At 35.2% G+C, this 25,844-nt stretch overlaps 1 protein-coding gene across 6 annotated transcripts in view; it reads right to left on the bottom strand.

Annotated features, from left to right (window-relative positions):
* LOC150093872 (intersectin-1-like) overlaps positions 1-25,844 on the bottom strand; it is a 510,882-nt gene that overhangs the window by 60,544 nt on the left and 424,494 nt on the right. For all 6 annotated transcript variants that reach the window (XM_090413144.1, XM_090413145.1, XM_090413148.1 and 3 more), the window contains 2 exons: positions 19,946-20,124; positions 16,483-16,629 (listed from right to left, as the gene is read on the bottom strand). In XM_090413144.1, coding sequence (XP_090269270.1) covers positions 16,483-16,629; positions 19,946-20,124 — 326 coding nt within the window. The remainder of the gene's footprint in view (positions 1-16,482; positions 16,630-19,945; positions 20,125-25,844) is intronic.

Here is a 25,844-nt window from a genome sequence, read left to right on the forward strand (position 1 = left end):
ATCTGAAAAGCAAAATTTATAGGAGAGTAGTGAGGCCAGCTATGACATATGCTATAGAAACTGTGGCCCTGAGGAAAAATAACATCAGCAGAATGGAAGTAGCAGAGATGAGAATGCTTAGGTGGATGTGCGGTGTGACCAGAAAGGATCATCTGAGAAATGACTATGTCAGGGGAACAGTGAAAGTTACGAACTTAGGAGCGAAAATACAGGAGGCAAGGTTGAGATGGTTTGGTCATGTGATGAGGAGGGAGGACGAATATGTGGGATGAAGGGTCATGCAGATGGATGTGCAAGGAAGGCGGAAGCGTGGGCGGCCAAAGAAGAGATGGAGGGAGCTGGTAGAAGAGGACTTGAAGATGAAGAACTTGGATGTGGTGACAGCCCAAGACAGGAAGGTGTGGAGGAGACTCATAACAAACAGTGACCCCACTTAAGTGGGAGAAGCTATAGAAGAAGAAGAAGAGATCGCTAACTATAATTGGTAACTTCAAAATGCTAAAATTTATAACATGAGAATAATGAACTCAGTATTTAAACATAAAGAAATACAGACATACATATTAGCCCAAAAATATAAATCAGTTATTGATTGCATAATTACAAATATTAAGTTATGAGTTAATTCTAGATGTAAGATCATATTAACGTTTTGAATTATATTCTGACCATTGTACAGTAACAGCAAAAAATTTGATTTAAACCTTCATGGCCAAGAATAACATATAAAATGGAAAATGCCTATCAATTACATTACAACAAAACTAATCACAAAAGAATCATAGAGGAGAAATGAGAAAATCTGAAATAAATCCTCATAAAATTATGAACAGAAAGCTTAAGAATAAATTAAACATCTAACTTTTTTTAATATATAATGACCCCACATATGAAAGATCACAAGACCTATAACATAATAGTACCATGTATGGGCAAGTGATTAAGGAAAAATATGTAATCTGTTAATATTTGAAAGTATTTTTACTTGGTTATACTATAAACTAAAGATGCCAAGAAATTATATTCTTGGTTTAATTCTTTATCCAAGTGTAAGCAAAGAAAAATTTGCAAGTGAAGTAACTTCACGACTAGGCTACTTGTATATAGAGGCTAATGACTTCACATTAATTGCTTTAGTATCCCATAATGCAATGCATTATGGGAAGGGTCACCACCCAAACCAGTTTTGACCTCTATTGAGGTCTCATCAGTGGGAGCCAGACCCAGAAGTGATACCAAGGTTGAAGTAATGCAGAAGTCATATTTCCACATACAATTAGTTAAAAGGTGTCACACCTTATTACTAAAATACTCTCAATTAGATATAGATGTTGAACGCTTTTTCCCAGTTGGTTATAGTATAAATTAAAGATGCCCAAGATATTATATTCTTGTTTCATCCTTTATCCAAGTGCAAGCAAATAAAAATTTGCATGTGAAGTAACATCATGATTGAGCTACTTGTATATAGAGGCTAATGACTTGGTATCATTAATTTATAGTATTTATCTTTCTCTAATCAGAGTATTTTAGTAATAAGGTATGATACCTTTTGACTACGTGTATATGGAAATATGACTTCTGCATTACTTCAACTTTTGGGTCTAGCTCCCACCGATGAGACCTCAATAAACGTTGAAATTGGTTTAGGTAGTGGCCCTCCCCATAATACATAGTATTATGCATGTTCATAAGGATATGTGGCTTGCATTGTGAAGTCTTTAGCCTCTATATACAAGTATCCCAGTCATGATGCTACTTCAGGTGCAAATTTTTATTTGCTTATACTTGGATAAAGGATTAAACCAAGAATATAATTTCTTGGCATCTTAATTTATAATCTGTTAACATGCTGTTTTTTTTTTTTAAAAGATGGGAATTATATATTAGGAAAAACAGTTTGGGGAGGATTGTTCCAAAGAACAGATAGATGGAATGAAGGAAGAAGATAAATTTATTCAGGTACATTTAAAGCTGGGCAGTGTATTGATGTTCACTAGTGACAACTCTATTTCTTACATGATTAGAAGAAAGTGGAGAACTGATAGTGGCCAGTTCAGCAGAACAATGCCCATGAAAGCACCTATAGGAGAGGCATAATTCAAAAACAGAGTGTTCATGAAAAAGCAAATGGAGTCTGTGAGAGAAAGGTCAATATTAAGAAGATCACTCTCTTCTGTATATCCTCATCATCATCAAGAATTCTAAGGGAGGTTTTGGTGCACAATCCCAATATTGGAACAGTTCAGGATTAGTCGAATCTGAGACTTATGAAGTGATAATTTTGACTTTTTGCTATTTCCATTCAGTTTAAATGCTGTAGAATCTTTTAAGAAAGATTCTACAGCATTTAAACTGAATGGAAATAGCAGACAGTCAAAATTATCATCATCATCAAATTCCTGACATGTACCCTCAAGGGGTGTACAGGATATTATGATAGTACTACATGAAAAACTTACATCATTACTAACTTATAACAAGTAAATATTAATATAATATTAAATTATATATCAATGTCACCACCACCACAACAAAAAAACTATAATATAAATAGAATATTAGCGTTCACAGAGAATCGGACTAGATCTGAGATTCTACCAAGATTCTACCAATTAAACTATGCAAAGTTCCTTAAAAATAAATGCAGGGGTGGTTAACAGTAAAAGCTGTATAACTGAGAGGAGACTTCCACATAACCTTTAAAAGAATGTGGAGAACCGACCAGGGCTTCTGACCTAAAGTCCAATCCTCACCTTCTCCTGGTGCATCCTGTTAGGTATCTGTCTAGACTATGCACACAAGGATGGGCTGGCAATTTGAGATTTAGCCAAATAAACTGTATTCTAATTTGCTTAAACCACAAATAGAATGATGGTACAACATGACAATTTCAAGACGGCTGTGGTTTCACCAAATAAACAAGCCCCCCCCCCCCACCCCGTTGTTTTTGCCAGGTAACCAGAGTGAACAGTGAAAAGTCAGCTACTGGAATAAAACCTGAAACACACCCCAACTCAACATTACCAGAGTTCAAGATCAGTATTATCAACATAAGAAGCATGAATTGCAAAGAAATGGAGCTGGCTGAGGAATTGGATAAGTACCAGATCGATATAATAGGGATGACTGAAACAAAAAAGACAAAAACTGGTGAGATCTTTCTGAGCAATAAATACAAAATGCTATATTCAGCAATAACAATCAAGGAAAAGGAGTAGCTATAGTATTCAACACTAAATATGAGGTTAATCTTCTTGAATGGCAGGCAATATCAAGTAGAATGAGGTGGGCAAATATTAGAATGGGAAACTGGACAATGAGCCTTATTTGTGCCTATGATCTCACAGAAAGCTCTACTAAGATAGAAATGGAGAAATTTTTTTGAGACTTTAGAGATACCAACTGACAATGAAAAAAGAAAACTTGGTCCTCGTTCGGGATCTAAATAGCAGAGTAGGAAATTACTGTAAGACATACAGAAATATTTTGAGAAAATTTGGAGAAAAGAGCAAAGCTAATAATAATGGCAAATACCTGTTGCATTTCTGCTCAGAACATGGAGTGGTTATTACTAACAATGTTTCAACATAAAAATATGCATAAATTCTCATGGAGAGAAGAAGCATAGAATAAGAAAAGTGTCATTGACTATGTTATTGTTGACGGTGATGTTTTCTCACTGGTGCAGGACACTAGAGTATACAGAGGATTTGAATTGGAAGTGATCACCATTTAGACATGAGCAGAATAAAATTGAATTTCATATTGAAAAGAAGAACATGTAAAGTTTTAAACCAAATAAAAGTTGAGCAGCTCTCAGATGGAAACTGTAGACTAAAATACACAAACATCATTCAAGAAAAAATGAAAGAGTTTGAGAACAGGAACAAATCCTGAAGAAAACATTGATTGATTCAGCTAGAGAGGCATGTAGTGAGGTTGTCTGCAATGATAGAAAAATCAGAACTCCGTGGTGGACACAGGAAGTTAAAGAGGCAGTGAAGGAAAAGAAGAAAACATATCAAGTTGCAAATAAGTCAGCTTGTGTTCTTAGAGAATACAGAGACAAATGTAAGAAAGATAAACAGTGTGTAAAACTAGCTAAACAAAAGTCATGGGAGGACTTTGGCAAGAACATAGAAAATAAATATCAAGAAGGTGGCAAAATAGTCTGGAGGTTGTTGAAGAAGCTTAGAAATGGAAGAAAGAGTGCTGTAAAAGGAATTATAGATGATAAAGGTGGCATGAAAACAGGAGAATAAGATATCCTTGAAGTATGGAGTAATTACTTTGAAAAACTGCTAAATGAAACAAGCAGTGATGACAGCACAGTGGTAAAAAACACTGACTAGGCATGCATATCCATACTTGAAGTATAAAAAGCCATCAACAGCTTGAAATGTGGAAAGGCAGTAGGAGTAGATGCCATTAGACCAGAAATGCTCAAGTATGGAGGTATAAAAGTCTTGCAGTTGCTGCATTGCATAGTTCAGAAGGCCTGGACAGAGGGACAGATTCCAGATGATTAGAGTAGAGCTCTCATAGTACCCCATATACAAAAAGAGAAATAAAACTGAATGTGAGAATTACAGAAGTATTTCCCTACTGAGTGTTCCTGATTTAAGCAAGTATACTTGAGAAATGGTTGAGAAGGATTGTGGAAGGGAAGCTTTGTAAAGAACAAGCTAGATTCAGGCCAAATAGAGGCTGTCAGGATAAGATTTTCATTTTATACAAACAGTTGAGAAATCGTGGGAATAAGGTGCCAAGAGAAAAGCTAATCAAAACTCTACAATTATATGGTGTCAATGGAGTATTATATCAAGCAATACCTAGTCTTTACATGAGTTGTAAGTCAAGGTCTTCATGTGGTACTATCATAATATCCTGTACACCCTTGAGGTTACATGTCAGGAATTTGATGATGATGATGAGATCATACCAATTATGCTACACGAAGCCACTGAAAAATTAATGCCAGAAGCACCCAGGGTCGCCCTCCCAAGTACTAACTGGGCTCAGGCTTGTTTAACTGCAGTAATCAGACAAGAACTGGTGCTTTCAAACCAATCTGGCCACTGACTAAGCAGTTAGAATTGAAGTACAGGAAGATGGTTTCGTATTAAATCTGGTGTCAGACAAGGATGTACGTTATCCCCTCTGTTATTCATTATCTATATGGATCACGTTATGAAAGAAAGTGGTATTAAACCTGATATCAAAATTGGAGATGTTAATCTCAGTTCTTTGCTTTATGCAGATGATGTTATACCTCTAAATAAACTCGCTACAAGTCTGCAAGATTCCCTGATTAAACTGAATAAATGTTGTAATAGATTTGGTATGAAGATCAGAAATAACAGGACAAAGACAATGAAAATAGGCAGAAGCTTTGAAAATATCAACTGCATCGTGCACGGAGAACCTACTGAACAGGTAAACCACCATTTCAGCTATTTAGGTGCAATTTTTAGAAAGACAGTAAATTAAATATGGAAATAGACCACAGAATCAACAAAGTCAGTATGGTAGGAAGCCAACTGAATAAATTTATATGGAATAAGAGAGAAATTAGTCAAAATACCAAATTAGTTGTATGCAAGACAGTGTTCAAACCAATTTTAACTTATGGATCTGAGAGCTGAGTTAGAAATAAAACACTTGACCAAAGACTACAGATCACAGATATTAGAGTCTTGAGGAAGATTAGGGGTGAGAACAGATGGCATCAATGGCAATATCATGTTAAAAATGAGGATATTAGGAAAGAACTTGATACTGTTAGCAGAACTAATCTCAGGTTGTATGGTCACTTAATCAGAGAGAATGGGAGAGAAAAGATTAGCAAAACAAGTGTTCTCTGCCAGGTTGTCAGGAAAAGAATCCCAGAGGAAGACCAAGATATAGGTGGACGGATAAAGTAAAAAGTGCCTTTGAAGACAGAAATATAAGATCTCTTGTTGATAATATTGGGGTCTTGACAGATAACAGATTAATTTGGAGGAAAATTATTGATAGGAAATTAGTAATGATGTAAGTTCTTCATGTAGTACTATCATAATATCCTGTACTCCCCTTGAGGGTACATGTCAGGAATTTGATGACGAGATCCTACCAATTATGCTATGCAAAGCCACTTAAAAATTAATGCTAGCAGCACCCAGGGTTACCCTTCCACGTACTAACTGAGCTCAGGTTTACTTAACTTCACTAATCAGATGAGAACTGGTGCTTTCAAACCAATCTGGCTGCTGACTTTTTTTTTCTTTTTCTTTAAATTAAAGCTTGACACAGAAAAAACAGCGAACACCAGAGAAATAATGTTTGATTTATATTTTTCTTTAAAGCCTCATCAGGAAAGAATGGTGGAACAATGGCAATGCACATATTAACACCAATGTTGGCTAAGCATATGGCAATTAACTTGCCATATGCTTAGCAAGTGTTAACCTTGCTACAAGTTACATAAAAGAATATATTGTCATTCTTTTCTAGACAGGGTATGTGTATTGTATGAAAAACTTTCTGCTGTTCTAATAGCATTTTCTTCAATAAAACTTTCTTTCAAGCATAACAGCGTGTGCATTAAAAATCGATTATTCGATATGCCAAAATTATATAGATATAAATTAAACGAAAAGAATTTTTAGAGAAAGTGATGACATGAGACTAGATCAGGCTATTTGGTCTAAAACCACAACAGGAGGAATAAGGGTTAATGTTTGAAAGGATCCAATGATGCACATTGGATGGAACGCACGCATGCACACACACACAACCTTTTCCCAGTATCCTCCAGTTTCTAGGTTTTCATTCTGCCTGATTACATGATCTTATTTTTATATTTTAAAAACATTAGTCACAATTGATCTTAATTATTATAATTATGCTCAAATCACACAAAATCTGACTTATAATGAAACCTAAGATAATACCTTTCATACAAAACTGAACACAACCAATACCCATTTCTAGTTGTACACACAATTAGTCATTTAGCACACATCCTTGCCTTTTATATCTTTGGGATTCTCCAGCAAGAGGATTTGGGGAAATGGGAGCGTTTGCATCACTTTTGCAACATAGTATATATGTATCTATCTATCTATCTGATATACGAGGGCTGTTCAATAAGTAATAAGACTAATTTTACTGTCGCGAAACCACTCATCACAATATTAATTTCTGTGGAATAAAAAAAAAATGTTGCTGTCTGTATTAATAACAAAAGAGGTTGATAGATGGCGTATACAGGCTGATGTGCCAGAGTGTCACATGACTAAACACAAGCTTGTTTCACTGCACCTACGAGCCGCGACCAGTCGTCGAAATGGAAGCATCCTTGGAACGGCGTTATGCGATTAAATTTTGTGTGCGTTTGCAAAAATCGGCATCGGAAACTTTTAACATGATACGCGAAGCTTTCCACGATGAAGCAATGTCGAGGGCAAGTGTTTTTCGCTGGCATAAAACTTTTAAGGAAGGAAGGCAAAATGTGGAAGATCTTGAACGTGAGGGAAGACCAATGTCCATCACAGAGACAATGATCAACACAGCAGCGATTATCATCAAGGAGGATCACAGAATTACAGTACGCCAGCTGCATGTTGTCCTGAATATTCTGTGGGAAGCGTTCACTCAATCATGGCTGAACATTTGAGACTGAAACGTGTTTGCGCCCGATGGATTCCCAAACTCTTGACACCAGAGCAAATGCAGCATCGAGTGGATGTGTGCACAGAATGGAAAGAAAGACTGGAACAAGAAGGCAACAACTTCTTAAAACGCATCATTACAGCAGATGAAGCTTGGTTGTATCAGTATGACCCTACAATGAAATAAAAGCAGCGAATGGAAGCATCCATCTTCGCCTACCCCCAAGAAAGCAAAAACTGTAAAATCGGCTGGTAAAGTTATGACCATAATGTTTTTTGACTATGAAGGCATTGTTTACCAACACGCTGTAGAAGACGGGAATACTGTAAACGGCTTATACTATGCGGATGTTTTACAGACAATGGTACAGCACGTCAAAAGGAAGCACCCGTTGCTGAAGAATGGCTTCTTATTGCACCATGATAATGCAAGGCCACATATTGCTGGTGGTGTAGTGGACGTTTTGCAGAAGAACAACATAGATATCCTACCACACCCTCCTTACATTCCTGATCTCGCACCGTGTGATTTCTGGCTGTTTCCTCAGCTCAAGAAACCACCAAGAGGCTGCCATTTCAAAATCAACAAAAACATCTGTAAAAGCTGCGGAGGCGGTTTTGAAAGAACTCTCAAAAAAGGAACTTTCACATTTGTTTAAGAAGTGGACGCAACGTTGGGACAAATGCATTGCATCTCACGGTAGTTACTTCGAAAAAGACCATGTAAATGATGACGATTAAAGGTAATCTGTTTTCTGTATAAATATAGTCTTATAACTTATTGAACAGCCTCCGTATGTGTGTGTGTGTGTATATATATATATATATCAGTGGTATCGCATGCCCATTTAGGCTGGATGTGCTGTTGTGTGGCTTATGCAACCCATGCTACAAAATTCACATCAATTTGACCATATGATTGCATTTATATTGATGTATGCAAGTTTTAAGAGGGCATAGTGCATCATCGCTCATCTTAATTGGTCCAATGCATTTAACTAGTGGATAACTATGAATACTTTAATATATCATCATCATTATTACATCAAATTCCTGACATGTATCCTCAAGAGGGGTACAGGATATGATAGTACTACATGAAACTTACATCGTTACTAACTTCCTATCTACAATTTTCCTCCAAATTAATCTGTTGGAGTCTTGACAGGTAACATTATCAGATCTTATATTTCTATCTTCTAAGGCACTTTTTACTGCACCAATCAACCTACATCTTGGTCTTCCTCTGGGTCTTTTTCAGCCAACCTGGCAGAGAACATTTGTTTTGCTAATCTTTCCTCTCCCATTCTGTTTAAGTGACCATACCACCTGAGATTAGCTCTGCTAACGCAATCCTGGATGCTTACAATGTCAAGTTCTTTCCTAATATCCTTATTTTTAATATGATATTGCCATTGATGCCATCAGTTCACACTCCTAATCTTTCTCAGCATTCTCATATCTGTGGTCTCTAGTCTTTGGTTAAGTGTTTTATTTCTCACCCAGCTCTCAGATCCATAAGTTAAAATTGGTTTGAACACTGTCTTGTATACAGCTAATTTAGTGTTTTGACTAATTTCTTTCTTATTCCGTATAAATTTATTCATTTGACTTCCTACCATACCAGCTTTGTTGATTCTGTTGTATATTTCCATATTTAATTTATCATCTTCATTAAAAATCATGCCTAAGTAGTTGAAATGTTTTACTTTTTCTATAAGTTCACGATCCAGGATACAGTTGATGTTTTCAATGCTTCTGTCTATTTTCATTGTCTTTGTGTTGTTATTGCTGACCTTCATACCATATCTATTACAACAGTTATTCAATTTAGTCAGGAAGTCTTGCAGACTTGTAGCAGATTTATTTAGAAGTATAACATCATTTGCATAAAGCAAAGAGTTGTTATTAACATCTCCAATTTTGATATCAGGTTTAATACCACTTTCCTTCATAATGTGATCCATATAGATAATGGATAACAGAGGGGATAATGTACATCCTTGTCTGACACCAGATTTAACATAAAACCATATTCCTTTACTTTATTCAATTCTAACTGCTGACTTACAACTCAAATAAACACTAAGTATTGCTTGATATAATGTCCCATTAACACCATATAACTGTAGCATTTTGAATAACTTTTCTTTTGGCACCTTATCATATGCCTTTTCCAGATCAACAAAACTTAAATACAGATCTTTGTTATATTCCCATGATTTCCAACTATCTGTTGGAAAGTGAAAATCTGATTCTGACAGCTGCTATTTAAGAGCTGCTATATATAAAACGTTTCTTAACCATACTTTCATAAATCTTACCAGTAACACTTTAATTTATCAATTAATATAATTGAGACAGAAATTCGAGAAATCATGGGAATATAACAAAGATCTGTATTTAAGTTTTGTAGATCTCGAAAAAGCATATCACAAGATGCCAAGAGAGAAGTTATTGAAAATACTACAGTTATATGGTGTTAATGGGGCATTATATCAAGCAATACTTAGTCTTTATTTGAGTTGTAAGTCAGCAGTTAGAATTGAAGGAAGATGGTTTAATGTTAAATCTGGTGTCAGACAAGGATGTATATTATCCCATCTGTTATTCATTATTTATATGGATCACATTATGAAGGAAAGTGGTATTAAACCTGACATCAAAATTGCAGATGTTAATGTCACCTCTTTACTTTATGTGGCCGATGTTATACTTCTAAATAAATCCACTACAAGATTCCCTGACTAAATTGAATAACTGTTGTAATAGATATGGTATGAAGGACAGCAATAAAAAGACAAAGACAATGAAAATATCAACTGCATGGTGAATGGAGAATCTATATAGAACAAGTAAAACATTTCAGCTACTTAGGCATGATTTTTAATGAAGATGATAAATTAAATATGGAAATAGACAACAGAATCAACAAAGCTGGTATGGTAGGAAGTCAAATGAATAAATTCATATGGAATAAGACAGAAATTAGTCAAAACACTAAATTAGCTGTATACTAATTTTAACTTATGGATCTGAGAGCTGGGTTAGAAGTAAAACACTTGACCAAAGACTAGAGACCATAGATATAAGAGTCCTGAGAAAGATCATGGCCATGAACAGATGACATCAATGGCAATATCATATTAAAAATGAGGATATTAGGAAAGAACTTGACATTGTCAGCATCCAGGAATGCATTAGCAGAGCTAATCTCAGGTGGTATGGTCACTTAAACAGAATGGGAGAGAGGAAAGATTAGCAAAACAAATGTTCTCTGCCAGGTTGGCAGGAAAAAGATCCAGAGGAAGACCAAGATGTAGGTGGATTGATACAGTAAAAAGTGCCTTAGAAGACAGAAATATAAGATGTGATAATGTTGGAGGTAACATATTCATTTGGAGGAAAATTGTAGATAGGAAGTTAGTAACGATGTAAGTTTCATGTTGTACTCTCATATCCTGTATACACCCCTTAAGGGTATATATCAGGAATTTGATGATGAATAATATAATTTTAAATACGGAAAGCATAAAGGTCAAATGAACAATAGGTTTATGCTTTGTGGTGAGATTAGATTATCATGGGCAAATACTAGAGTAAGACACGGATAATTTGTATTTTGATACGATTTTTAAATGCAGCCATACAATACACACAGAATTCTGAAAAAGTAATCACTTGGGAAATTATTATTTTTTCAGACTGGTAAAATAACTCATTTTACTTATTTCTTCACAAGTTTCAACCTCCTTCAAATATAATCATACAATCCTCAAAACCTTTGGTAGAAAAGGAACATTCATCTTTCCCATTGGAAATATGAACAAAAAAAGGTTATAAATTATTTATAGAAAATTCATCATCATCATCAAATTCCTGCCATGTACCCTCAAGGGATGTACAAGATATGACAGTACTACATGAAAAATTAACATCATTACTAACTTCCTATCTACAATTTTCCTCCGAATTGGTCTGTTACTTGTCAAGACTCCAACATTATCGTATCTTATATTTCTATCACCTAAGGCACTTTGTACCGTATCAATCTACCTATATCTTGGTCTTCCTCTGGGTCATTTTTCTGCCAACCTGGCACAGAACAATTGTTTTGATAATCTTTCCTCGCCCATTCTGTTTAAGTGACAATACCAGCAGAGATTAGCTCTGCTAACACATTCCTGGATGCTGACAATATCAAAGTCTTTCCTAATAACATAATTTTTAATATGATATTGTCATTGATGCCATCTGTTCATGCCTATAATCTTTCTCAGGACTCTCATAACTGCAGTCTCTAGTCTTTGGTCAAGTGTGTTACTTCTGACCCAGCTCTCAGATACATAAGTTAAAACTGGTTTGAACACTGTCTTGTATACAGCTAATTTAGTGTTCCGACTAATTTCTCTCTCATTCCATATGAATTTATTCAATTGACTTCCTACCATACCAGCTTTGGTGATTCTGTTATCTATTTCTATATTTAATTTACCATCTTCACTAAAAATCATACCTAAGTAGCTGAAATGTTTTACTTGTTCCACAAGTTCTCCATTCACAACACAGTTGACATTTTCAATGATTCTACCTATTTTCATTTTCTTTGTCTTTCTATTGCTGACCTTCATACCATATCTATTACAACAGTAAATCAATTTAGTCGGAGAATCTTGCAGACTTGTAGCGGATTTATTTAGAAGTATAACATCGTCTGCATAAAGCAAAGAGCTGACATTAACATCTCCAATTTTGATATCATGTTTAATACCACTTTCCTTCATAATGTGATCCATATAGATAATGAATAACAGAGGTGATAATGTAGATCTTTGCCTGACACCAGATTTAACATTAAACCATCTTCCTGTACTTCCTTCAATTCTAACTGCTGACTTACAACTCAAATAAAGACTAAGAATTGCTTGATATAATGTCCCATTAAAAAAATATAACTGTAATGTATTGAATAACTTCTCTCTTGGCACCTTGTCATATGCCTTTTCCAAATCGACAAAACTTAAATACAGATCTTTGTTATATTCCCATGATTTCTCCACTATTTGTCGTAAAGTGAAGATCTGATCCCGACAGCCTCTATTTGACCTGAATCCAGCTAGTTCTTCACTAAGCTTTTCTTCCACAATTCTTCTGAACCGTTTCTCAAGTATACTTGCATATATCTTACAAGGAACACTCAGTAGGGATATATCTCTGTATTTCTTACATTCAGTTTTATTTCCCTTTTTATATATGGGTAGTATGAGAGCTCTACTCCAATCATCGGGAATTTGTCCCTCTGTCTAGGCATTCTGAACTATGCAGTGCAGCCACTGTAAGACTTTTATACCACTGTACTTCAGCATTTCTGGTCGAATATCATCTACTCCTGCTGCCTTTCCACATTTCAAGCCTTTGATAGTTTTTTCTACTTCAAGTATGGATATGTATATCTGACTGCATGCCTGGTCAGTGTCTTTTTTTTTTTTTTTTTTTATCACTGTGCTCTGATCACTGCTTGTTTCATTTAGCAATTTTTCAAAGTAATTACTCCATACTTCAAGGATATCTTTTTCTCCTATTTTCATGCCACCTTTATCATCTGTAACTCCTTTTAAAGCACTCTTTCCTCCATTTCTGAGCTTCTTCAACAACCTCCAGAATATCTGCCACCTTCTTGATATTTATTTTCTATATTCTTACCAAAGTCTTCCCATGACTTTTGTTTAGCTAGTTTTACACAGTTTTTAGCTTTTTTACATTGTTTATGTATTTTCAAATTGCACAAGCTGACTTATTTGGCAGGAACTTTTGATATCCTTTCTTCTTTTCCTTCACTGCCTCTTTAATTTCCTGTGTCAACCATGGAGTTCTAATTTTTCTATCCTTGCAGATAACTTCATCACATGCCTCTCTAGCTGAATCAATCAGGGTTTTCTTCAAGGCATGCCAATGAATCTCCAAGGTTTGGTTCCTGTTCTCATACTCTTTCATTTTTTCTTCAATAATCTTTGTGTATTTTAGTCTACAGTTCACATCTGAGAGCTGCTCAACTTTTATTTGCTTTAAAACTTTCTTATATGTTATTCTTTTCAAAAAGAATATTCAATTTTATCCTGCTCAAAACTAAATAGTGATCGCTTCCAATTTCAAATCCTGTTTTCTCCCTGGTGCAGGACACTATGGTATCCTGCACCAGGGAGAAAACATGACTATCAACAATAACATAGTCAATGAGATTTCTCTCCATGTGAATTTGTGCACAATTGTATGTTGGAACATGGTGTTAGTAATAACCATTCCATAATCTGAGCAGAAATCCAACAGGTATTTGCCATTATTATTAGCTTTGCTCTTTTCTCCAAATTTTCCCAAAATATTTTTGTATGTCTCATAATCACTTCCTACTCTGCTATTTAGATCCCCAACAAGGACCAACTTTTCCTTTTTCATTGTGTCAGCAGCTTTCTCTAGAGTCTCAAAAAATTCTTCCACTTCTACTTTAGTAGAGCCTTCTGTGGGATCATAGGCACAAATAAGTATTATTGTCCAGTTCCTCATTCTGATATTTGCCCATATCATCCTACTTGAAACTGCTTGCCATTCAAGAAGATTAGCCTCATATTTAGTGTTGAATATTATGGCTACTCCTTTTTCTTAAATGTCATTGCCTGAATATAACATTTTGTATTTATTGCTCAGAAAGGTCTCACCAGTTTTTGTCTTTTTTGTTTCAGTCATCCCTATTATGTTGATCTGGTACTTCTAATTCCTCAGCTAGCTCCATTTCTTTGCTATTCAAGCTTCTTATGTTGATAGTACCGATCTTTAACTCTGGTGATGTTTTCAGATTTGTTCCATTAGCTGACTTTTCACTGTTCGCCCTGGTAAAAACAATGGGGGCCTTGTTTAACCAGGCGACACCCCAGCCGGTATGAAATTTTGTCATGTTGTACCATCATTTTGTATTTTGGTTTAACCAATAAGAATACAATTTGGTCGGCTAAATCCCAAATTGCCAGCCCATCCTCGTTTGTTCAGTATCCAGGTAGATACCCAACAGGGTGCACCACGAGAGAGGTGAGGATTGGACATTAGGTCAGAAGCCCTGGTCGGTTCTCCGCATTCCTTTAAAGGCTATGTGGATGTCTCCTCTCAGTTATACAGCTTTGACTCTTAAGCACCCCTTATTATAGAAAATTATATATTATAAACTTTTCTATATCGGCCTATGTCATTTTCTATGTCAGTTCACACTTCATGCATGCAAAAGAGCCAAAACTCAGAAACAACATGAGAAAACTCATGACAAATGACAACGCTCAATGTGAGTGGTTGACACAATAACCAATCACAGCCACTGATTTTTTGGTGCTATTGTCTCAGTGTACACCATGCCTTGCCTTCTGGGTAGTTTAAAACCTGGGAATGCTAAGAATTTTATCTGCTACACCATCTACACATCTGTTCAAAGGGCTTAAAGGTGTATGTTGGAAGTTTATTTTTCACTTCGTTAGACTATAATAAATTTAGTTTAATCTTTTATCCAAGTGTGAGCAAACAAAGTTTGTGCCTGAAAGTATCTTCAGGACTGGGGTAAGATGGTACAACACCGGGCAACTCGTTGCAAAGGTGGAGCAAGCTAACATCACTCCTTATCTCCCATAATGCAAAACACATCTCCTTGCGGATATGTATAATGTTATGCATTAAGGGAAGGGCCACTACCCAGACTAGTTTCGACCTTTATTGAGGTCTCTTCAGTGGGAGCCAGGCCCAAGTGGGGATACCAGGTAGAAGCATTAGCAAGGTCATCTCTACCTATAGGAGTTGACAAACGGTGTGCCACCTTTTTATTAAATTATTCTGGATTTACAGAAAGATGTTGAAAGTTTATTTTTCCCTTGGTTAGACTATAATAAATTTAGTTTAGCTCACACTTGGATAAAGGATTAAACTAAATTCATTATAGTCTAACCAAGTGAAAATAAACTTTCAACATCTTTCTCTAAATCCAGAGTAATTTAATAAAAGGTGGCACACCGTTTGGCAACTCCTATAGGTAGAGATGACCTTGCTAATGCTTCTGCCTGGTATTTCCACTTAGGCCTGGCTCCCACTGAAGAGACCTCAATAAATGTCGAAACTAGTCTGGGTAGTGCCCCCCTCCCCCTTAATGCATCACATTATACATCTGCAAGGAGATGTGTTTTGCATTATGGGAGATACTGAGATAGGAGTGATGTTAACTTGATCCACCTTTGCAATGAGTTTCCCAGTGTTGTACCACCTTACCCCAGTCCTGAAGATACTTTCAGGTGCAAACTTTGTTTGCTCACACTTGGATAAAGGATTAAACTAAATTTATTATATTAAAGGTGTATGTGTTTATGACCGCACACCTGGGCTATTAATGCGAATGTGATGCAATGTTTACGTGTCGAAAAGTGTCCTCTTCATGAAGCATTAGTATATGAGTAATAATATTGATGATATTGCTATTCTGTAGGTGTGCACCACACACCTGAAATATACGCCCCTGATATATATATATGTGTGTGTGTGTGTGTTACTGGTTTTGTTTTCTGAGTTTCGCGTCTTTTGCATGCATGAAGTGTGAACAGACATATTTAGGCCGATACAGACAAGTTTATAATATATAATTTTCTATAATAAGGGGTGCTTAAGGGTCGAGCTGTATAACTGAGAGGAGACCTCCACATAGCCTTTAAAGAAGTGAGAGGGGAAAGTGATTCAGTATGTGTGCACATGCATATCATATATACAATACATAGAAAATAATTTTTAATTTAAATGAACAAACCTGAATTTCTCCTTCCCACCATCCACTAGGTGTCTTTTTTCTTACTTGAATTAGCTGCTCACGTTGTAAAGTAAGTTGTTCTGATCCTGATGCTTGATAAGGAGCTATTACTGTTACTATTTCTGGTCTTTTCAATGTTTTGAATTTCTGAAGGAGAGGAAAAAAACAATGTTTAATTTATGTTTGATTATGGAAATTTTAAAAAAAAATTAAGCCCTTTTTTTTATTCATGCAAATGTACTCAATATGTGCAACAACAACACATATATTCATTAATTTACCACTGAAAACTATTTCACAGGACTTATAAGAATAATAATAAAAAAAATTCTCATTGTAATAAATTAGATTTTATGCATGCATAGGTCTCTAAAAACAAGAATTCCATATACAACCGTAAACATATTTCAATACATAATATGATGGAGAATTTTTTTTTTTTTTTTTTTTTTTTTTTTGTATGTAAATTACAGCATTTTTTCTAGAAGATTACCAAATGAAATGAATACAGAACAAATAATTTTTTTAACTTAAGAGATAAAAATGAATCATATACTACTTTCAGCAGTAGTACTCACAGATTGCACAGTAGCTGCAGCACTAGTGGTTATATCAGTAGGAACATGAAGAGGAGGAGAAGCAGAAGTTAGAGTGGTAGAGGCTGCAACAACAGCATCAGATCTTATATCATTTATGTCATTTGGAACAGTATCAGTTATTATATCATTAGGCAGAGGAGCAGCAATAGTAGCCTCAGTGATAGCAGAAGTAGCACTGGTAGCATCAGAAGTGTTAGTAGCAGGAATAGATACAATGTTAGCTGTAGTAGTAGTGGTGGTGGTGGTGGTGGTAGCAACAGTAACAGCTGATGAAATTACTACTTCTGATTGAAGAATGCTATCCTCCACATGTGAGACAGTCTTTATTTTAATGGGGGAAAAAAAAGTGGTAAAATTAATAGAAGTCATCATGTTTATAAAGTTAGGTAGTTCATAAAAATTTCAATGCATAATAAACCACGATTTCCTGTACCTTACATTCGTTTCATATGTAACAACACCAATTTCACTGTAGTTTTGTATACAGTATTAAAGAGTACACGTTCAGAGAGGAACTCATGTGGGAAGAAGGTAATGACTTCTGAAATATTTATAAGCTAAGAGACAGTTACAGTAAATTAATATTATTTTATTGGCTGAATGTATGTATATAATGAATCTGTATTTTTAGAAAAGAACAAAAGATTCCTCTGGAAAGGCAGTGGGAGGAGGTTACAAACTGCAGCTTTACCATCGTATGAAAGTAAGAAATGGACAATAGGGAGAAGACATTATTTCTCTCTCTCCATTCCATGATAATTTCCACATTGCATAAACAGCATATGAAAATAACTTGTTCTTTATTTTTTAAATAAAAGAATTGGTTATAAAATCTAGTAGAAAAGAAGGATTCTTAAAACGCTTCTTTTCCCACTAGATTTTATTTTATAATATAGGATGGACCAAAGTTACTTTACCATAATATTACTGTTTTCTTAATTTCTTTTTAATTTTGTTTATAAATGCTTAATTAATTAATTTTTAACAATTTCAGATTAATTAACTTTAAAACAAAGAATTTTTGTTAACAAAAAGTGTTATTGATAAAGTAAATTTTGGCCTGCTATATATTATAAAAGACATTATGTTATTATTCTGTGTTGGTAATTAGTATCAAGATAATGCAAATAATTATACTTCTTATAGCATTAAAAATTATCCAATAAACTAACATTAAGTAAATAAATAGCATTATACACTATGTGCAATTGTTTACCAGCTTAAATAAATTACCATCATCATCAAATACTTTGTCTAGGAGTTGGTGGGGGTGAAAGGGAGAGAGGGTAAGAGAAGAGATGAAGAAAAAAAAGAGTATATCATTCAGCATATTGATCACTTTGTGTCATAATGTTGACACTAACAACATAGTGTCCTAATGTCTAGCTGAAATTTATGGATGCTATATTTGTAACTTAGTCACATGTCCACAAACCTTCTCTATCTTCCTTAGTGAAGCAGAACCACATTATTTGCTTCCTTTTTCAGAAACCTATATAAAATTATCATAAGCATCTGCAGAAAAACACATATATACAGGAACAACATTACCAGCTTAAATAAATCGCATCATAATCCAATTAAAAATTAGGTATTATCAACATCTCAATAACAAGAGCCTGACCTTATTAACTCTGATGATCTAGCACCCTCAAGAACTAGGATGGCTCTCTAGAAGGGAGGGAGACCAGATGGCAATTTGCTTAGCAGGCGTTAGTGTCAGGTGTGATGAAAAGCTCTGGAAATGTCAAGAGCAACAGTACGTTTCTCCAAACTTTTTCATGACATGTGCCTAGTGGTGCATAACATAGTCTAAGTAGTCAGCCATAGACCTTGAATGGTGGAATCTATACTAGTAGTTGCTGATCAACTGGTAGGCCTGTAGGCAGTAGTAAAATTGGCTATTCTTGACTTTCTCAATTATTTTGGAGACGATTGCAGCAATGAAAATTGGTCAGTAGTTTGACTGTAGACTTCAATCTCCCTTTTTTGGAAGAGGCTTGATATATGCTTGCTTCCATTCATTGGGATAAGTGCCAACTAATACCAAAGATTGTAGAGACAATAAAAGACAGGTATTAGCACTGGAACAGAATGTTTGATTATAAATGAAGAGAGATTCACCAGGACAAGAAGACTTTGTATTCAATATTAGTACCTCTTCTGATGTCTTTTTTTGCCAAAAAATCATAAGAGCAATTGGTGCTCAAATTTTAGTATGGTAGGATATGTCCAATTAATAATTTATTTAGTAGAATGAGAACTTTTAATTATTTACCAACTGTGCCATGTGATAATCCACTTGTGCTTTTCACGTGGGATACCACATAAGGGATATCACAATATAGCGCAGTTAAAATGCTAAGCTGCAACTTAAAATTAATTCTCTGAAATGATATGACTCATTAAATCCTACACTATAACACATAACAAAAAAAAGTATGTTATATGGCAACTAATCTGCTTATAGCAGGCCCTTTTACTCATGCTGATAGTATGCTGAACAACATATTATCAAAATTGTGCATGATAATAAAAATGCAATATTTTCTTATATGAAAAGAATGAATTTGCACACAGTATATAGCTAATGCTAACAATTATACTTCTGATAGCATTAAAAATTGTTTATAGTAAAAATAAAAATTTTGATTAAGATGAGAAGTGATTCCTGCTTTTTTTATTTTATTTTTTTGAATAATTTCATCTGAAGTAGTTTTGAAAGAGCTGAGATAGTCAAATTTAGAAATTTATAATTTCATGAAAAAAAAAAAAAAACAGATTCATGCACAAAAGTCAACATGTGAGTTCATCAACTGGCTAATTACTATAAAAAATTACCTAAAGACAAAACACCTGCATACCTGAATCTCATCCGGTTCTAGTTTTCTTACATAATTACTTGGAAATATTCCAATCTTATTTGGTGTTTTACCAGTCCACCAGTCACCTTCTGTTTTTGTAACAATTACTACATCACCCTGCTGGAAGCAAAGATCTCCTGGCTCTTCAGATTCATATGTATAAGAAGCAATGTAATACACTATAAATACAAACAATTTTTGTTATTAAGTGTAAAAATTATTCTAAATTTAAAAAACAACACATTTTTATAATTATTTCAAATCACAGGTAACCAGATAGTTACCTAATTGAATATATCCAATTTTATAAAATTATGCGATTACTACCATGTTAAGAATAATTACTTTCATTTCCCAACATTTTGACTTTCATATTAAGGTCATCATCTGGAGTATACACATAGATTGCAATTCAAACACTATGCCAAAGTGACGCTAATTTGATCAACCGTTATTCTACTGGACTGACCTCTAGTAGTAATGGGGAGAACCCTACATCAAAGTTATATATATATATATATATCTTATTTTTTGCATTCCCAGAGAACAAATTCATATTATCTTTTAATAAATTTGAAATTTATAATTTCATGGAAAAAAAAAAAACAGATTTATGTACAAAAGTAACATGTGAGTTCATCAACTAGCTAATTACTATAAAAAATTACCTAAAGACAAAACACTTGCATATCTGAATAGTGGTGGCTTAATTAATAATTTACCATAAGTGTTTGTTATATTAAAGCTAAGATCCTAGAGTACTACCGTCATAATTAATTTGGTTGATAACAATAACTATACTATGCCACTTGTAAAGACTGCCATTTGACAGTTCGAACGTGTTTCAGAAAGGTCTGATATTTACATAGCATAAGAGTTAAGTTTCATGTAATCAAATGTTTGTTTAAAGAAGTAAAATTTGCAAACCACATGAAAACTTTTTTTATTGACCCCCCCCCCCCCAACAACACACACACACAACAGGTTATCGTAGATTTTTGAAAGGCGTCAAATGTAGTTTTTTCAATAAATTAATATGCCCGAAACAAGTTATTCAATGAATACAGATGAAGTAACTTTACAGTGATATTAATTCTTGATTTGTCAATAACGATAATGTTTGAAAGACAAGGATACCAAGCTTCAACCTGTTTCTATAACATAAATATTTAGTATTTCGTAATAGAAGCATGAGTATTTTCTTCAGTTTAATTAGAAAAAATATACTTATTAAGTTTTAAACAAAAAGAGTTTCACTTTTTTGGTGATGAAAGAGAATGGCATGCAGTTTGAAGTCTGTGAAGTTTGTTTTCTGAAATAATCTCTCAAGAGCAGATGTAATTTGAATATATATGAAAGGCTATGTTATGTCACAATCTAATAATATAATCATATAATATAATGTTATGCTCTAATACAGATTGTTAACCTGTCCTACCAGAATTCCTGATAATCTTCATTCTCCCAACATATTTTCTTAATCAACACTCCCTGCATCTATGTATCTGGAGGGAGTGCTGGTTAACATCTTTTCTTAACCAACACTTCCTCTAGATACACAGACAACATTAGCTCTCCTCTGGCAACTCACTCTAAACACAACCTTGTCCATGTTTTTTTTTTTTGCTACAGATAGTTTCTTGCCTAGCTAATCTCTGCCACATACCTATATGATACTGCAATGGTGCCAATTTGAATGACTTTTGAGATTTCTATGCTTCTTTTTCATGGTATGATTATTGTTTTCTGTTTTGCCTCTTGGGTTTTATTATTACCTGAGACCTCCAGGGAGTCAAGGACTCATCGAGGGAGGCCATTCAAACCAGCTGTCGTACCTTCTCTTAAATTCATTCACACTAGATGCACTCACTACACTTAAAGGCAAACTATTCCACTCGCTCACTGCTCTGTGAGAGAAAAATCTAGCTCTTAACCCTTCCTTGAAGAAACTTAACTTTTATGAATGTCCCCATATAATGAAAAATTTCATCAGACGATATCCTATAACACCCATTCAAAAGTTTATACACCTCTATCATGTGAGTACTCACAGTTCTGGTTTAATCCAGTACTTTTTGCACCTTAGAACCTCTCCTAGATTCAGGTTCCTAATCTAAGGGATCAAGAACCTGAATTTAGAGGAGCTTCTAATGCAATACTTGGATTTTAGTGGCTAAGAAAATATCAGGAACTGGATTTGAAGGAGCATTAAACATCTGAATATTGAATAGAAAGTGTCTGGAAGGTAAACCTGGAGCTGAAGGCCAACAAGAAGGCTGCATGCATTGGTACCAATCCCCAGGTATGAATGAAAGTCAGTAAGTTACAAACAAAAGTGGAACAAATGAAATGGAAGTGAAGGTATGCATCATCAGATATGATAATACGATAGAACAGCTCCTAGATGCAATGTAAAACCTCAAATAGGCTACAGGAAGCCTAGAGAGAATTCTAGAACTTCAGTGGGACCCATCCCCTTCACCCAATTGGCATGCGGAAACAGCATCTTTGTGGCAAACATTTTGTTGATGATCAGGAGGTTGAAAGTAAGGTGAAGGGTTAGATGAGACAACAGACAAAAGAATTCTTTCTTTTAAGCTTACACGGTGATCCGAATGCATTTTTGAAAATTATGGAGACAACTACTGTGTTTGAATAAAAACTTAAGTTTTAATATAACTAAAGTCTACATTCAACGTTTTGACCTTTATGTCAAGGTCATCTTCTGGAGCATACAACTATACACAGAAAACAAGCTACACTACAATCAAACTGGTTTGTTAAAGACACTGACCAACCGCTACAACAATTGTTGGCCTGACCTCTGGTGAAAAAAAAAAAAAAAAAAAAAATTATACATCAACACTAGAGTCCTATTATTAGTGTTATCTGTTGGTTGTAGAAATACATTAGGCGCAACAACAAGTATCTATCTATATACATATATTAACATCGTGTACATTCCAGCCAGTTGGTATGGAATGGTTTCTAATCCTAGCTGAAGATTGGCTAAAGTCCTGACTTATGCTTCTTTTTTTTTTTTTTTCACCAGAGGTCAGGCCAACAATTGTTGTAGCGGTTGGTCAGTTTCTTTAACACGTTCGCTGCCATGCTACTTCGGCATAGTCTGCTCCTGTACGCTGAGCAATTTCACTTCTTCAAGGTCAGTACGGTAATCTTGTTGCCGGTGGTAAGCGTCATACGAGTATACTCGTAGTTGGCTTGTACAGAGCATATACCATCTATGAGAATACACAGTTTTGATGCTAGCTCCACAAGCCAAGCATTTTCACTTCTTCAAGGTCAGTACAGTAATCTCGTTGCCGGCGGTAAGCATCATACGAGCATACTCATAGCTGGCTTGTGTGGCTGGTTTACCAACTACGAGTATACTTGTAGTTGGCAGCGAACGTGTTAACAAACCAGTTTGATTGTAGTGTAGCTTGTTTTCTGTATAGTTGTATGCTCCAGAAGATGACCTTGACATAAAGGTTGAAACGTTGAATGTAGATTTTAGTTATATTAAACTAAAGTTTTTATTAATTATATGAAGAGCCAAAGGCTTCAATTCGGCGACATAAACTTATTTAAGATAAGAGATATTACATCCCATGTTGTTTCATAGCCGAATAAGAAACTCAAAGAGTTTCATGCCGAATATAGTAAATATATAAAGTTCGGCGAGTCCAAGCGTAAGCAAATACCTGGATAGTGTTACAACTGACCCTATAGGGAGTGCAACATTGAGGCAACTCATGGTAAGGGTGGAGCAAGCTCTAATCACTATTCTTGATATTTCCCCATAATGTGAAACCCAGCTCCTAGGAGCTGTATTACTGTTCTACATTATGAGTGAGAGAAGGTCACTACCCAGACGGTTTTAACCTTTATTGAGGTCTCATCAGTGAGTAGGTAGACTTAGAAATACCAAGTTTGTAGCAAACGGAACTTCTTACGCTTGGACTCACTGAACTTTATATATTTACTATATTCGGCATGAAACTCTTTGAGTTTCTTATTCGGCTATGAAACAATATCGGATGTAATATCCCTTAACCTAAAGTTTTTATTCAAACACGGTAGTTGTCTCCATAATTTTCAAAAATGCAGACAAAAGAATTCTATGCTGCTAATTTTGAATGACTGATAAAGTGATAAGATAAGGGTAGAAAAGTTGAAGGGGATTATGTAGAGAAACAAATGTTTTTAAAAGAAGTGAAATAAGAAGTAAGTGAAATACAAGGCTTGCATTTCACTTACTGACTCCCTTGTATAACAAACAAATCTGAGATACATTCACACAAAACACTCATGGACACCCAGAGGTACTATATAAAATCTGATGCAAAATGCTAATGCACTTGTCAATGTTCTTAATATATTATAAAATGAAGCAACCAGATGACATCTCTTCCCCCCAATTGGAGAGAGTGACCATGTGGTTTTGACTTGGAAGATGAATAGACAAGTATGTGGAATTATAGGGCAGGTGATTATAATAGTCTTAGATATCAATTTGGGGCGGTTCCATGGAGGGAGGAATTGGAAGGCCAGGATATCATAAGTGCCTGGGAAATTGTGAAGAGATACTTGTTAGCAGGAATAGTAAGCTGTATTCCATGAGTGAAGAAGAGAACACAATTTGGTGTAAAGTGGATGACAAACAATATCAAACAGGAACTGCAGGTGAAAAAGAGATAATGGAAGAGATATGAGGAGAGGGGGTGGAGAACAGATGCTGAAGAATATGACTCGGGAAGGCAAAACTGGAATATGAGAAGAGATTGGCACCATGATCCAAAGAAAATCCTAGGGAATTTTTTAGCTATGTGGCCAGTAGGAGGAGAAATGAGTGGAAGAATGACATTGTGGGAAAAAATGGGAATATAATGACTGACGCAGAGGACATAGTGGAATGTTCAATGAACACTTTATTGGAGTCTTTCATCCTGGAGAAATAGGTTTTAATACTAGAGAGATAGGATAGGTTCAAGGTTTAGAGGTGCAAGAGGAGAGTGTGTTCCAAATACTGAGTACTCTGGATGTCAGTAAAGCTGTGGGACTGGATGGTATTTCACCACGGGTTTTGAGAGAATGTGCTAAAAAAACTGACAGCTCTTTTGACCTGGCTTTTCAATGAAAGTCTGGCTACAGGAAAGGTATCGAGGGAATGGAAGGAAGGTAAGATAGTGCTGTTACACAAGGGCAGTAACAGACTGGAAGTGTTTAATTATAGGCCAGTTTATAAGTCATCAGTAGTTGTTAAGGTTTTGGAGAAATTAGTGAGGGACCATATACAATGTTGGGCACAAGAGGGTAATGTCATCTCTGCGAATCAACATGGATTTGTTAAGGGGCACTCTTGCTTTAGTAACACAATTGCCTTTTATAATAAAGTGACAAAAGCAGTTGATGAGGGAAAGGCATATACTACGATTTTTTTTTTTTTGATTTTGCATAGGCATTTGACAGGGTGCCACATGATAAGTTGAATGTTCAGTTTATTTTTCACTTGGTTAGACTATAATAAATTTAATTTAATCCTTTATCCAAGTGTGAGCAAACAAAGTTTGCACCTGAAAGTATCTTCAGGACTGGGGTAAGGTGGCACAACACCGGTCAACTCGTTGCAAAGTGGAGCAAGCTAATGCTTCTGCCTGGTATCTCCACTCGAGCATGGCTCCCACTGAAGAGACCTCAATAAAGGTCAAAACTAGTCTGGGTAGTGGCTCTTCCCTTAATGCACAACATTATACATATCCGCAAGGAGATGTGTTTTGCATTATGGGAGATACCGAGATAGGTATGTTGTGAGCTTGCTCCACCTTTGCAACGAGTTGCCTGGTGTTGTACCACCTTACCTCAGTCCTGAAGATACTTTCAGGCGCAAACTTTGTTT

Source organism: Typopeltis vanoorti, chromosome 23 (assembly GCF_054136105.1).
Source record: "Typopeltis vanoorti isolate ZY-2024b chromosome 23, IOZ_Tvanoo_1.0, whole genome shotgun sequence".
Lineage (NCBI taxonomy): Eukaryota > Metazoa > Arthropoda > Arachnida > Uropygi > Thelyphonidae > Typopeltis > Typopeltis vanoorti.